The sequence below is a fragment of the Vipera berus genome (assembly GCF_964194415.1).
Source record: "Vipera berus genome assembly, chromosome: 5".
NCBI classification, from domain to species: Eukaryota; Metazoa; Chordata; class Lepidosauria; order Squamata; family Viperidae; genus Vipera; species Vipera berus.
Window position 1 is genome coordinate 78458845 of NC_138207.1, and position 16498 is coordinate 78475342.

At 38.3% G+C, this 16498-nt stretch overlaps 1 protein-coding gene across 2 annotated transcripts in view; it reads right to left on the minus strand.

Annotated features, from left to right (window-relative positions):
- Positions 1–4310: 4310 nt before the first annotated feature.
- Positions 4311–16498, minus strand: part of PAPSS2 (3'-phosphoadenosine 5'-phosphosulfate synthase 2) — a 43041-nt gene continuing 30853 nt past the window's right edge. The window contains exons 8-13 of one of the 2 annotated variants that reach the window (XM_081328209.1): positions 16244–16273; positions 10513–10718; positions 8697–8832; positions 8335–8603; positions 7418–7647; positions 4311–4577 (exon numbers count right to left, since the gene is read on the minus strand). In XM_081328209.1, the coding sequence (XP_081184335.1) occupies positions 4436–4577; positions 7418–7647; positions 8335–8603; positions 8697–8832; positions 10513–10718; positions 16244–16273 (1013 nt within the window). In that variant the 3' untranslated portion in view covers positions 4311–4435. The remainder of the gene's footprint in view (positions 4578–7417; positions 7648–8334; positions 8604–8696; positions 8833–10512; positions 10719–16243; positions 16274–16498) is intronic. The other variant, XM_081328210.1, reaches the window with a different exon arrangement.

Below are 16498 nucleotides of genomic sequence, written 5' to 3' on the forward strand. Positions count from 1 at the left end.
TTTCCCTCAGTGTGGCTGGCTCAGGAATTCTGGGAGTTGAAGTCCACGAGTCTTAATAAAGAGCCAAGGTTGCCTACCCCTGGAGATTATGGTCTCCTGGTTTCTGGCCCAATGCCTTTAACCACTAAAACTGGCTCTCAAGTACAGGCATTCCTAGGCTTAACGACTACAACTGAGGGCAAAATGTATGTTGCTAAGTGAGTTTTGCCTTATTTTACGGCCTTTCTCGTCGCAGTTAAGTGAATCGTTGCAGTGGTTAAATTATTGTTACGTGAATCTGTCTTCGTTGACTTTGCTGGTCAGAAGGTTGCAAAAGCTGATCATGTGACCCCAGGAAACTGCGACTGTCATAAATATGAACCAGTTGCTGAGAGTCCGTATTTTGGTTGCGTGACAGTGGGGAATGCTGCAATGGTTGTAAGTGTGGGAAATGGTCCCAATTCACTTTTTCCAGAGCCGTTGTTGTAGGTTGAGGACTACCTGTACATATTTGCTCAATTTGTAAAGAATTACAGTTTTTTCTCCTGCTTTTCTAGCAAAAGCATCTGAATCTCTTGCTCTTTATACAAAGTGACTATTCATTTTCCTGATAGACATACTGGCGACATTTTTTTGGATAAAACTTTACTAAATTATGTAGAACTATTGCAGACTTTTCTGTAGCATCATAGCACTTGCAATTTGAGGACATTATTACAGATGACAAGCAGATGTCAGTTTTGGGCTTTACCACATGCACACAAGCGAAAGGCAGAAACATTCAAACAGCGAAATATTTATTGTCACCAAAATGAATTTTAGTAATAGAAGGCCAAAGTGAGAAGATATTTTTATCAAGAGATGCAACAGTTAAGGCACATGTCGGTTTTGGGGTTTGTAATAAATATGCTATAAAATATAGGATGTATTTTTGTAGAAAGAGGTAAAGGCACATACAACATATTTATTTGGACTCTATAGTTCTATAAGGTTAAAAACTTGGAAAAATATTGGCACTATAAACATTTAGATTACAATGGCAAGAAAACATTTACCTTCAAGCTCCCTTCCAAAACTTCAGTTTAGAAGGTCTTGTGGCTAATGTAGATTAGCCAGCAATGCTGGAACCTTCTATCATTGATACTGGCTATCTGTCTTCTGTTCAATGCAATTTGCAAGATGGTTACTGCTTACCTACTGCATTCAACTGACAGAAGAATAAAAATAAAGGAAACCCGTTTTATTCTCTTGGTCCCAAAGATTCAAAAAGCATTAAATGCATTAAAAGCATTAAAAGCATTTTCAAATATTTGTATTTGGACTATGAAAATGACTTTGTTGCATAATTGCACCATGAAAATGAGAAAAGCAACTTAGCTATTCCTGGACACGAGTAGTGAAAAATCCAAATCATAAAAGAAAAAAAAACTTAGCATACCTGTAGCTAATATAAATGCCCAAATGATGACCACAATCCATTTTAGGCTCTATAATCCATGATCGGAATCAGTTTTTCATCTTGTGGGGGTCACGATAGGAAGAAATTGTAACGATATGAATAGTTATACCCAAAAGAAGGATGGATGAACAGGCAGATAAAAGTTTCAGAGTATTTGTGGATTTCCAATTAACATATTTTAAATTCCATCATTTTTTTCTTTCCAGTTCTATGTTTGGCCTGATGTTGTACTGATTTGAAATTTTAAAAGGTAAAGGTAAAGGTTCCCCCGCACATGCGTGCTAGTCATTTCCGACTCTAGGGGCCGGTGCTCATCTCCGTTTCAAAGCCGAAGAGCCAGCGCTTGTCCAAGGACATCTCCATGGTCATGTGGCCGGCATGACTAAACACCAAAGGCGCATGGAACACTGTTACCTTCCCACCGTAGTGGTCCCTATTTTTCTACTTGCATTTTTACGTGCTTTCGAACTGCTAGGTTGGCAGAAGCTGGGACGAGTAACAGGCGCTCACTCTGTTACGCGGCACTCGGGATTCGACCCACCAAACTGCCGACCTTCTGATCGACAAGCTCAGCATCCTAACCCACTGAGCCACCGTGTCCCTTTTGAAATTTTAGAGTGCCTTAAATTGTGTTTTCAAATAAAGATGTCCTTTATAAAACTTACAAAAATAAATAATACACTGAAGACATTTAATGCAACAATTCTCCAGTTGTGAAAGTACAGGTAGCAGCTGGACTTGCCTGGTATATCATACAGAGCAGAGGGCAGCTGTTTTATGCTAAGTTTTAAATAAGCCTTGATTTTGGATGTGGATTTCAGAACCAAACTTCTGTTTAAACATAGCAGCAGATAACTGTGTGTCCAATGGTAGAACAGCACTAGGCGTATGCTCAAAAGCACGGCCATCTCAGACTAAGGTGATGGGAAAATAATAGTGTATGTAAAGCTCCTGAGACCGTCTCTTCTCAGTGATTTTCATGATGGGGCTATTCTGATTTCTACAGTATTCACTCTCCTTGCCAGTGAACAGCACACTAAGTATTGCAGCACAATAGCAAAAGGAGCTGGTTTTTTTTTAAAAAAAAAGCAATAAAATATCATAAGGGTATACTGTGTTAAACTGCATTTAGCATCCATGACTGAAGTATTAAGATGCAAAAGGAATGTACCAGTTAATTCTGACTGAACCAATACAACTAAAACATGTTTTCTACTCCTATGAGTAGATTCTGGAACAGAGCCCCATAATTTGGGATTCATCAATCATGATAATGTTTGTGCTTATTTGCTCCTTACCAAGAAGAAAAGAATTAAAAATACAGGAATCGTGATGATTCAATATATAAAATGCAAAAAACCTTTCCTAAGGGAAAAGGGGTTGTGTCCTGCACATGCATTCACCTTTCCCTTCAGTATTTACTCCAAGATTCAAGTTGCCTTATGGTGACCCTGGAATTTTCCCCCTAGTTTTAAATGCCTCTTTTAGATGATGATAAGACAGGGTGTTACAAAAACATGCAAAACTATCAGCTATTGTGTACATGAATCAGTCCTTGAAACCAGTTGTTAACAATTTCTTTCTCTAAGACACCTTCACGGGATCTGCTCAACTAAGAGAATTCAGAGTTTATCGTTGGATAAATGGAGTCAGTAAAAAGGGGGTGGGACAGCATTGTAGCTGTCATGAGTTTTTTGACACCCCTTCCTACACACACCCTATAAGATGGTTAGGAATGAGTCCATGTCTCTCAGAAAATCTTCTCCAACGTCAGCTGTTCCATTGGATAAGCTAAGGCGATCATGGTGGATGCCGATTTGGGCAACTGTAGTGTGCAAAGGAAATGGCCTTGGCAGAGAGATGGAGAAGCCACTACCAAGGCAATATAGTCAAATAAAAGAACTGGGCTGAAATGTAACCTGAAAAAAATTTCAGGCAAGACCCTCTCTGGTTCTCCCAAGGATAAAGAGAGGGAGGGAGGAAATGTATTCAGACTTGTAAGATTCTATTACTATATCTTTAAAATAAAGTAGTAGTGGCCTACATGACTTTGGTTTCCTAGTCTGGTCTACCTTGGAAGGTATGACCAGAGCTGTGAAAAGGCAATCAATTTAGCCTGTAATGATGTTATTAGCACCCAGTTGAGGGGGAAATGCTTGCAAATGTCCTCTATGAAAGAATTTGTTTAAGGCTAAAAAGAAAATCGATGTCAAGGGTGAGAAAGGTGCATTTCTTGGTTCAAGTTGACCAAAAGGCAATTTGTAAAGAATTTTTCGGAACCAGCACAGCTTTGTGACCTCTTATCAAGAGAAAACTGCCATGGAATTCTCTGTTAGGAAGCGCTGATTATACCAACTCCTTTTCATCTTCATTATCATCACCATCTAAAAAATGTCATGCCATGAAATCCTCCCTCTTCATCCCAACAGTCTATGAAGGGTTTTGGTGGAAGCCAAAAAAGCCTCAGTGGGAAAGTACTAGTTTATCCCCTGCTTCTTTCTAGGGGGTCAATTTATAGCATTAAGAAAGACTCGCATGCTCTAATGTGATAATTTGCAAAGTTGCATAGTGTCAATATTTTTTTGGCAAAGGCTGTCAGAGCTGGCTCCCAATGGCTTTGAACTCATTTTGATCTTACTTGTTGATGTGTACGGTAAAAACTTGTTTGATGGCATTCCTTGGAAATTAAGAAGAAATTGACCTATTTAAGCTCTAAAAATGACAAAAGCTGGTCCAGAACCATTGTATGGCCCAGAAAGAAAATGCCCAGCAACCAAAAGATTAGAAACTAGATCGCGGGTAGGCTCTTTTATGACTCATGGACTTCAACTCCCAGAATTCCTGAGCCAGCTGGCTCAGGAATTCTGGGAGTTGTAGTCCATGAGTCATAAAAGAGCCAAGGTTGCCTACCCCTGAACTAGATGAATCATCATAGCATATTCATCAATTAACAGAGCTCGTATTTAAAATAAAGGCACTTTGACAGAGACAGCGTAATTAATTGTTTTTTCCCATCGATGTGTAGTATTCCGTCAACACCTTCCATGCTTTCGGCGCCATGAATCCATCAGGGGGATTTTCACCTTCACGAGCCAACTTCCTCATGCGGGTGCCAGAAATGAAGTCAAATTCACTGTGCCTGGTGAAGAATAGAATAGAATGGAATGGAATGGAATGGAATGGAATGGAATGGAATGGAATGGAATGGAATGGAATGGAATAGAATAGAATAGAATAGAATAGAATAGAATAGAATAGAATAGAATAGAATAGAATAGAATAGAATAGAATAGAATAGAATAGAATAGAATAGAATAGAATAGAATAGAATAGAATGTTAACCATCAGTTATAGACTTCTAAAGCAGGGGTCCTCAACATTAGCAGCTTTGCTGGCTGAGGAATTCTGGGAGTTGAAGTCCACAAGTTTTAAAGTTGCCAAGGTTGAGGACCCCTGATCTACAGAATAGAAGGCAAGGACTGAATCTTAGCATTCATAGTGTGTTTTTCTAACTGGGTCCTTTATTTGTTTCAGGAAAAAAGGCAACAAAAGAAACAGGGAGGGGCAGAGATACTCTTGGGAGTATTACAAGCATCCTTTTACATCCCTATGCTGTAGATCTTGACTTGCCTTAAAATTAACGTTCAACCTCTCAACCTACTACATTCAATGCCAGACAAAAGATACGGTGCTTTCACTGTAATTTAATGTAATAGATACACGCTCACGTACCTGTTACACAAAACCCTCCCCTTTCCCCACCACACACCCTCAGGCCAGGCCACCAAGCCAGAAATATAGGGGGCCGCTGTTCTAGTAGTATTTTGTACCTTAAGTGCAACTCCTTTTTCACCTTTAGAGTTCTCTATGATTTGAAAGTGCTCTGGATTCACCATACTGCCTCATGCAAAATACACCTAGTTATGCTAGCCTACGGGTGCCTGAAAAATTGATCCCATCTGTCTCTTGAGAGGGTGGGAATGGTCAAGAACAACCCTGGTGTCCCTCAAACAAATATGAACACATAGGAAGCATGAAGGTAGGGCAAGCATATTGCAAGAGTGAAAACAGTACCCAGAAGGCTGCATTTTTCTAATCCTAGTTCACTTTCTGTACATTCAAATTGATCTGACACGGATGCTATTTTTTACATATTACTGAAGAGTAATCATTCACAGGTACAAATAGCAATTCATGTTGGTGCTTCGTCTGAACAACACCTAACATTTCATTGCTCTGCAATGATCATCTCAGAGATCAAATTTTCAAAGACTATTCAGAAGCAAATGTCTATGGAGGTTCTCAATCATCCAGGTTATGGCTGACCCAAATGTGTTTTTTCCCACCCCCAAAAAAGGAACTGGACTCTCGGTATTTTCTTTGAAAATGTTTTGCTTCTCATCCAAGAAGCTTCTTCAGTTCTTCAACTTCTTGTTTAAGAAGTGAAACATTTTCAAAGAAAACACCAAAAAAGTCCAGTTCCTTTTTGGAAAAGAACACATTTGGAATATTCAGAAGCAAAAAAGGCATCCCAAGTCAGTATATTGCATTTACCACATTTTTCTGTATAACAGAAGTGGGATACTTATCCTTCAGATGTTGTAAAATACAATCTCTGGAGAGTCACAGGTTCCTGTGCTTGTCTAGTCACATTTCATATATATCATCTCGTATCTTTTTCTTTTTAAAAAATAAAATAAAATTCATTTTTCTAATTTTCCAAATTGAATCCTAAATAGGACATTGAATATGTACACTGTGAACCACAGTTCAAATTAGGATTAAGTCAAGATAGGAAAGCAACTTTCACCATTATTGTCATGCATTAAGATGACAGTCTTGATTAATTTCCTATTTTCCCCCATTTGATCAGAGGAAAAAGTCTGGAAACTTTTAATTAAACCTGGTTTAGTGCCTCATGTATAGGAACACACAAAAATTAATGCAAACTTTGATCAATTTGATGACGACGACGATGATATTGGTTCAGTCAAGTCCAATTCTTGGTGATTCTATGGGCCAGGTGGCTCCGTATCTATTTCTTTGAGTTTTTCTATGCTCTGGTTGGTGTCAGCTTTGATAGTATCCAGTCATTGTATTCTTTGAAGGCCTGGTTTCTTTTACCCCTAATTCTTCCAAACATAATTGCTTTCTCCAGTGAATTCCCCCATATGACATGGCCAAAGTACATGAGATGAATAATTTTAATGAAGCCAATGTCGAACTACAGTTTTTAAAAATTGTGCATTTAGTTAATATTGGGTCCCTGTTCACTTCACACAAGAAGTAGATACACCTAAAATTGGCCCTAATTCTCCCGTACTGTAATGTCTATTGTGTCCATCATGATCTGGGAATGTGGCCAATATGAAATGACTCTCTTTGTATTCAGCAAATAGCAAGTAGAACACAATAAATTATGATGTTCACAATTATAATTCTTGTTATTCCCATGCTGGAGATAATAGGAGTTGAAATAGAAAACATCTGGAAGGCACCAGTTTATTCCTGACTGTCGTAATGTAAAGAATTTTATTTGCCTAAGAAAGTTGTTAAATATCCACCAAGAAAATTTACCCAATGGAAAAATATTGTGCTGGGTGTACATTCTTGAGTTGGCAGATAGCTATATGAGATGGCTAAATTTCTGCCCTTATTCCTATGTATTGCATCTGGTCTCAGTCACTCACCATATCTCTTTGACCACTTTTTTGAAGTAAAGAATAATAAAGCTTAACAAATTTTACATATCTCGAAGTTGCTCTAGTCTGAGTATTGAGGACAATACTAGTTTAAAACTAAGGATACTGAAGCCAGTCCTATGCTGGGGATGAAATGAAGTCAAATTAATGTAAACACAGAAGAAAAAAAGAGAGAGGATATAAAGGCATCTTGAATCCAATGGTTAGACACCAATGAGGACATAGCTAATATGAGAAAATGCTAACTATGGAGTTGTAATTGACTATTATTACTTACCTCTCTGGATCATAGAAAACCATCGCTTTTTGTACTTTGTTGTATGCAGCTACTCGGAAGGGAATTATTTCCACTGAGGTTAGTCCTGGAGCCATACTAAGCACCTTTCCACCTTGTGTGGGTTCATACAGATCTTTCTTGGTCTCTGGATGAGGCATACCTGCGGGATCTCGACCCACAATGTAGAAATTGGCACCAGCAATCATTCGAGACCTACAATGCCACTGGACCTGCCACAAGAATGAACATCAGAATGCTATGAAAACGTGTTTCAAGGTATCAGGCTACAGTTTTATACTTGGAGGCCTCAACAAACATAATGAGATTTACTCTCAAGCAGACTCATTCACATTCATACTATTTTCATGTATTAAAAACATTTCAACACTGTAATAAGAGAGGGAGATCCGATATCAGAAATCCCCCTTTTTAATCTCTTTAGAAGCCTCCATCATGTCATCAAACTCAAGATATTAGAAAGGAATGTACCAAGATGGGGTGGCACAGCCCTGGCTTTCTGTTATTTCCCCAACGTCTGTTCTGAAGTTGTCATAAATCAGGGGTCTTCAAACTTGGCCCTTTTATGACTTGTGGACTTCAACTCCCAGAATTCCTCAGCCAGGCACGCTGGCTGAGGAATTCTGGGAGTTGAAGTCCACAAGTCATAAAAGGGCCAAGTTTGAAGACCCCTGTCATAGATTAATGACTCCTAATTGATAGTCTGAAATGAAAGAAAATTCCTATAACTACATTTAAAAACATTAACTGGGAAAGAGAATAAAATGTGACTGTGGTTTCTCCCTTATTTCCTTCCCACTTGGGTGGCTCTTTTCATTCTTTTTCTACTACTTCTGTTAAAAAACAACAACCAGAAGAATATTTTAAAAAAATAATGTTCAGGGAACTAAACTCCATACCTCTGTTGGACCAGCATACAACATGGGAGAAGGGAAAATTGCAACAACAGTGGATTTGGGATCCAAGATGTTTTCTTCTAGCACTGCAGCATGCTGCTTCATGCGCCAGTCCAAGGGCACATCATCATCCTTGGTCCATCCACCAAGAGGATGCAGGAGTAACACTGGATGCTTATAGCCCCTTTCCAGCAGCCGTCGTTTAGTATCCTGCATTAGCAGAGCATGTCCGTTGTGCACTGGATTACGTAGTTGGAAAGCAAAAACTGCATCTGAAATATAAGGAATGTGGCACTGGGAGAATCAGGAACACATTAACTGGAAACGGCCGTGTCAAGCAAAGCTTTACTTATACAACGAATTACCTGCATTCATCTCTCTAAACTTCTCCCTCAGCTCCAATGGAGTCAAGCGATATTGGTCTAGTCCATCATTCCATTTTATTCTCTCAAGTACAAGGAGATCACCACCAGCAAGCCAGTCTCCACTCTCCATCACCATCTATCAAAAGATATTACCAGGAATTAGGAAGAACTGATATTCAAATATAATAATTCAGCCTCTGTGTAAAGCTTATAACATTCCAGCGGTTACAGGACTTCAGTTCCCATAATTGTATCCCAGGCTATGTTAATTTGGAAGTAGAAGATAGGATCATACAACATCTGGATTCCCCTAGATTCCTCTACCTCAGATCTAAAGTAAGGAGAAATAACCATTTTGTAGATATTACTATTTAAAATGCCTAAAAAAAGAAAGTGATCAAACCATGGTTAAGATTCTACATGCTGCTACTGTAGATAAAGTATGCGAGCTGACAGACCACTTTCATCAATACAGACATAGCTGATTTCATAGACATAGCACACAAAACATCCCATTCTGCCAGAGAGAAATTCCCTGAGGATGGGCTCCAGCACAAATCTAAAAGCTCGGAAGACTAAACCTCAGATTGGATCCTGCAATATAGAGATGGATGATTTCTGAAACCATCTTTGTATGTGTCCCAAAAACTGAAGGGAGCAATTCTGGGATTGCATACAAAATTTTGTCCTTTTCCATGGTGGAGTTTATTGTTTGTGAATGCTCTCTTTGAATTTGTGAGGCACCTATTATTACAACTTTTAGTAGCAGTTGAAAACTTTTGTCTTTACCTAAGCACTCCTTGTAGAAATACTGCATGAATGGATCTATGGTATTTGTTTTCTCCCACACATCTTTTAAATGAATATCCTTTTATACGGTTGTAATATATTGTTTACATTATTGCATATTAATTTTTGTAAACCTTGTGAAGGTCCATTGGCACAGGAAATGAAATAATATACTAACAACAAGTAATCAGAGGTAGCCAATTGGCAAATAAAAATATAAGGTCACAAGGTATACAAATACTGGTTTTCCCTCTTTTTTAGCTGTAACAAGTTGGGTAAGTGGAAAATCTGTACTTAAAGTTAATAAATCAAATTGGGCGACAGATGATAGGATGAAAAACATCAGAAATGTGCACAAATAAAGGTAGTCCTTGACTTACAATCATTTGAGTAGTGATGGTTGGAAGTTTTGACACTGAAAAAAGTGACATGACATTTTTCACACACATGACCATTGAAGCATCCCCAGAATTTGAACCCTTGGCAACTGGATCATATTTATGACGGTTGTAGTGCCCCGGGGTCATGTGATCCCCTTTTGCGACCTTCTTACAAGCAAAGGGGAAGTGAGATTCACTTAACAACCGTGTTGCTAACTTAACAACTGCAGTGATTCACTTAACAACTATGGAAAGAAAATTCATAAAATGAGGCAAAATTCATGCAACAACTGTCTTGCTTAGCAACAGAAATTTTGGGGTTGTGGTCATACAGCAAGGACTACCTGTGTAGGAGGAGGATTTAGTATGAATCATAGTTCTTGATGATATTAAATATTCTACACATTCTTAGATTGGAAACTGAAGCTAAGAACAGCTTGCTGTTATCTACTAGAACAGGGGTCTTCAAACTTGGCCCTTTTATAACTTGTGGACTTCAACTCCCAGAATTCCTCAGCCAGCGTGGGGAAGGGATGGGCCTTCAATCAGATGGTTGCGGCTGCCATCTTGATCCAGTCCCAGATGCCTCTGAATGAGATAATTTATTCATATTTCTGGAGGCAAAAATAGAATTGATTTGTGCTTACTTTTACATGTGGATGCTTCGCGCAGGTGGTTCCCCAAACACGAGCACAACGCTCCTCCTTCCTGTGTTCAAAAAACTCTGGATTTTTAAGGATTGCCACCCTCCGCCCATTGTACTCCAGGGTGAATGCACTGCACCCTTCCAGACGTTTCTTGTCTTCAGTAGAGATTGGAAGTACAATCGGTATGCTCAGGTTAATAACACCATCTGTGTGGAAAAAAATTAAATTCAATAAATTATTTTAAAATTAATTTTAAAAATGGAGGAAAATTGGCTGTATTTCATTTGAGATCCCTAGAAAAGGAGATTTTCAACAGTAGGCTCTCTGAACAGTTAAACACTTGATTTTTGTGCTTATCTCCTTATTTTCTCACAACATAATTACAAACTGCCTGTAGTATTCTTAGAATTTAGTAGCATATATTTTTCTCTTTTCTATGAGAAATTAAGGATCTCAAGATGTATGTAAGACAAACTAGAGCAAAACTTCAAACTAGAAAATGTATCTTCCTCTTTCACAAACTATCCTTTGTTTAAATACTTTGAATGAAGACCATTCAATTTTAATACAATAATTTCACTTGAAGGGCATTATTCACTCAGTACTCCTTGTAAAGTTAAATATCTAGTAGTTATGAGTCTCAGACTGAAGATCACATCATTCAGATTTCGTTTTAATAGTTGGCTATTCTCATTTAATTTTATATATTATATTTCTTTCTGACCTGCTTGTCTTTAATACTAGGAATTGCTCTTTCTTCTCCTTTTTGAACAGTCCTCTGTTGAATCATTTCCTTAATTTTAGTTGGCTGTAACGGTCAATTCTCAATACAATATTTTTCTTCTAAATCACTGTTTGAATCAAACAATTAATGTCCTACAGTCCAATTCATGAACTTCCCTAGGAGAGCCTACAATATAAATCTAATAAAATGGACAAAACCAAATGTGTACAGGAATGCTGACTCAGTTATAAAGAGAGGGCAAAAGCATTTCCACAGTTCTTACTTAGAGCTCCAACAAGTCACTCATTTTTGATATCAGAGTCCTAATGTTTGTTGCTACTTTCTTCACCCTTTCCACAGTTCTTATTTAATACTATATAGCACAAAATCCTTCTAGGCCACAGGTCTGCAACCTGCGGCTCCGGAGCCGCATGCGGCTCTTTCAGCCGTCTCCTGCGGCTCCCAGTCCTCTGCTATGTGTACTCCAAAAAAAAAAGTGAGACTAAAAAATTTCAACCAATCAATTCAAATATGCAGGGTAGGTGCATATCTCACCTTGGCTCCACTCTTCAGTCAAACTCTGTTCTGCGCATGCGCGCATGTATGCACATGCGCACACATTTTTTGCGGCTCCCAGTTTTTCCTTTTGTGAGGGAACCGGTTCCGAGTGGCTCTTTCACTGTTTCAGGTTGCTGACCCCTGTTCTAGGCTTAGGGCTTCACAAGCTCATTTCTTCCAGAATACCAGAGATTACTCCTCCTCAGACATAAATTACTAACACAGTTGTGCAACAACAGGTTGTGCAATAGTGTCTTGACATCATTTCTTGTCCTTTGTGGCTTATCCTGTCTATTTTTTTACATCAGAATATCAGCAATTGCTTTTTTCCCCTCTTTGTTTGGTTCTTCAAATGTTCTTCTTTCGTTTAAGTCAGGGGTCTTCAAACTTGGCCCTTTTATGGCTTGTGGACTTCAACTCCCAGAATTCCTCAGTGGAATTCTGGGAGTTGAAGTCCACAAGTGATAAAAGGGCCAAGTTTGAAGACCCCTGGTTTAAGTCATTCACTTCGGCCTCTTGCTTGGTGTAGGAATCTAGATAAAAACATCCACATCAGAGACCTATCTAGCCTCTGCCTGGATGCATCCAATGAAGGAAATCTTGCTATTTCATTGAGTAACTGATTCCATCATCAAATGCTCAAAACTATTGGAAACTTCCTAACATATAGTTAGAGTCTGCCGCCCCATAACCTATATCCCATTTTTTGACTCCTGAGCTCCAGAAGAACAGAGAATGGTGCTGAGCTTTTTCTTTTGCAAGTATTTGTAGAGAGAATTTACTCCTTAAGGTAAAACTTTGCCATGTGCTTCAATCTCTCTTTACAGAAATTGCTTTCTAGTTCCCAGATTAACAGAATAACAGAGCTGGAAAGTACCTTGCAGGTCTTCTAGTCCCAGCTCACACAGGAAACCCTGTAACATTTCATACAAATGGTTGTCCAACCTCTTCTTAAAAACCTCCATCTTTGTTGTCCTTCTCTGAACTTTTACAGTTTGTATGTATCCTTTTTAAATTGTCCAGAGGAAAGAAAGAATAACTACTGCCACTGGAATATTGCTGTTTAATTTTAATAATTACTAATATTATTAATAAATTAACATGAATAAATGGGGATGTTTGTAAGCTGCTCAGAGTCTGTAGGTAAGAGTAGCAGAGGGGGCTGAGAAAAAAACAAAATAAAATAAAATAATCTTACTAGATACATTATTCAACGGCCAATAAATAATAAACTGGAATTGGTAGCTATGCTGTAAGTTGCCCAGAGTTGTTGGATATGAGATGAGCAACAAATGTTGTAAATAATAAATACATAAACAAATAAATAAACTGCCGCTTAAACCACATATACCTTTTTTGCAGTCTCAATACACCATTAACTAATGTTCCTTTGTAATCAACCATGTAGTCAAATTGTTTTTCATACTGTTTTTACCAAGCGAAATACTCCTCATTTTATACAGGTGCATTTTGTTTCACTTTCCTAAATGTGTGACATTGCATTTGTCTCTGTAAAATTTAATTGTGTTATTTTCTGGCTACTGCTCTAGCCTACGAAGGTGATTTTGAATGTCATTTCTGTCTTCTAGCTACCCCCACCTAACTTTATGTCATCTGCAGGTTTGACAATCTTCCCCTTTGGCTCATCAACCATTCCTCAATAAAAAAAAATTTGATTAGCACAAATTGTGAGAGTTGAATCTTCTGCATCACACCTCCTGTTTGAAAAAGAGTCATCAATGAGGGCTTTTGAATCCATTTAATTGTTATGTCAACAAGTCCAGGCTTAACTAGCTGGATAATTATATACTTTTCAACTGCTTTGTTGAAATTATATCTCGGGCATCCCACATCTGGTTCTATTGAAATAAACTTTTTTGAAGTCCAAATTACACATTCAGCTTCAGCTTCACTTACAATCAAGAACTTTGCCATGACATGAATGCTATTTAAAGGGGTGGGTGGGGGGTGGAAGGGGAGAAGGCCCTTTGAATTACAAATATAATTCACTGCATTTCAAGTTCTCAGTTCATAAAACAGAATCAATTAACAAATTAGAAGTGAAATTTGTTTAGCCATTGAGTTTAATTTCAAAGTTAATGGATGCTGTGACCATTCTCACTATTCTTACCTTCTGTGAAATAATTCTGATTAACCTGAGCATGGGTTGGATCCAAAGATGTGCAAGTGAATTGCTTTTACCTCTTTGTGTTGTCCTCCCAAGCTTAGGGTTACATGTGACAAAGCAAGCATTAAAGACTAAAACGGCATCGTTGTGGGCAAAATAATTTTTCATTTATGTTGTGCCCATGGGGTGGGTGGGTGTATATTTCCATACGGAAAAACATGGTCTAAAATAATTGGAACAGAAAAAAAATATCCAGGTAGACCTTGACTTACAATAGTTTACTTAGTGACTTATGATTGCTATAGCATCCCTGCGGTCATATGATCAAAACACAGATGCTTGGCAACTGACTCATCTTTATGACACTCACAGTGTCCCAGAGTCATGTGATCCTCTTTGCCAACCTTCTGACAAGCAAAGTCAATAGGAAAGCCAGATTCACTTAACAACCATGTTACTAACTTAACAACTGCAGTGATTCATGTAACAACTGTGGCAAGAAAGGTCATCAAACGGGGCACAATTCACTTAACAACTGTCTCACTTAGCAACATAAATGTTGGGCTCAATTGTGGTCGTAAGCCGAAGACTACCTGTATTGAAACCTCTCCCTTGCAGCTTTTCAATCTCAGCTTCAAACAGGAGCTGGCAATGTGAAACCAGGCCCCTGTGATGCCACTAGGTGGCATCCACAGAACACTATTCCCCAATTCAATTTTTTTAAAAAAGACCACTTACATAGGATGATGTGAGACTTTTGTCTTCTCTCACGATGTCTTGAAGTATCATAATCTTACTACATGTGGGACGCTTTTTAAAATGGAGAAGGCCTCCACACTATTACATGGGATCATTCAGTGGTGCAAAGTGACTGAAATATTGCTCTTTACAGGCCAGTGCAAAAGAAAAAAAAATACCGTTGTGAGCTTTGAAATGTAAATAGGGCTTCTGAAACTAGTAATCTGCAAGCGTTCGCTGCTGGGAAGCTCTCCATTCTAGTAGAGGGCTCCCAATTAATTCAGATGCAGCTTGGATGCTTTGTAAAATGGGCTTGCTCTGCACATGTACAAGGGATATTAAAATAGTTAACACCCAGAACAAAAAATCATAAATGGAAGAATGTCCCTGGATGATGGCTTAATTTTCTTGTTTCTGAAAAACAATGGAAAAATTCCATGAACAGAAGCGACTTTCTGCTTCATGAAGGACACCTTTGAATCCAAACCACTACTCGGTGGCCCTTGGGTTAAATTTCACAACTACCAAATCTACAGATCATACTGCATCCATGCACAATCAGACACTTTTCAGAAGTGGTTATATATATATTTATACTATGATTCAACCAGATGCACTTTTCTTTGTTTACCTTAATGGCATACTCTTATAAATTTACAAGCAAACTTTGGAGAGAAATTCACAAAGACTGTGTTACCAGGTTTTAAAAGATGAGTAATATATTTATAATTAATAATTTACTAAGTTATCTTACTGTTGTCAGATGTGATATTCAGCAAGTCTTTCAAATGTGTAACCCTGAGGCCTAATACACCCTTTTGAGTCAGCTATGGCAGCTTTTTGAGACTACCCATTCTTGCTATCGCTCTAGTAATCCTCTCCTAATAACTAAACTTCTGTTCCCCTAGAACAGGGGTGTCAAACTGCCGGCCCACGGGCCGGACGTGTCATCAGGAAACCGCACCCACCCCATTGCCGGCAATGGAGAAAAAGCTCCGATATGTTGCGTGACGTCGCGAGTTTGACATGTCTGCCCTAGAATATCACAATGGGCAACACTGTGTTAGGATGAAAAATTCTAGAAAAGATGGTGATGATCACAAGATGCTATGGAATGGAATGGAAATAACAGAAATAGAAATAGAAATAGGCTAGACCCAGACTAGACTAGACTACACTGGACTAAAATATTCTTTATTGGCCAAGTATGATTGAACACTCAGGCTATAGCTGGTAAGCTCCTTTGGGTCAGTGGTTGATAAGTTGTGTGTACCCAATCTGTTGAAAAAGAGGGAAAGAAGCAGGAGAAGAAAGAGAATGCATAATATTGAGCGTACACCCAGATCCATCAAAGTTAAGAAGCATTTTGCCATGATCTTCAATCAGGTATGAAACCAATTAAGAGTTGCCCTTTCCAAATCAATTAAATGTTGGGAAAGCACAGTGTAACTGGTTGGATCATAAGAATACTCATTATGATTCTGGATTTCTATATCAAAATTTCATTTCAGCAAGATGCACAATCTGCCAATTAATCTTTTCAAATTATTTTCATAACGTAGCAAAAACAACTGAATACATACCAAGTTTGAATATATCAATTTTACACATTCCTGGCAAAATATAAAGATAATTAATAACCATATTTTAATTGTTTTCCTTCTCAATCATAAATAGCTTCCAAAATATCAAGATGACACTTAAATGGTTTTCCACCATGATTGCATGATGAGGACCAATCTAGAAAGATGGATCTACAGGCAGATCGGCTCATGGGTATCAACGTTGTCTCATGCATATGAGAATATGGGCTGCATATTCTACACTTGAATGAGGCC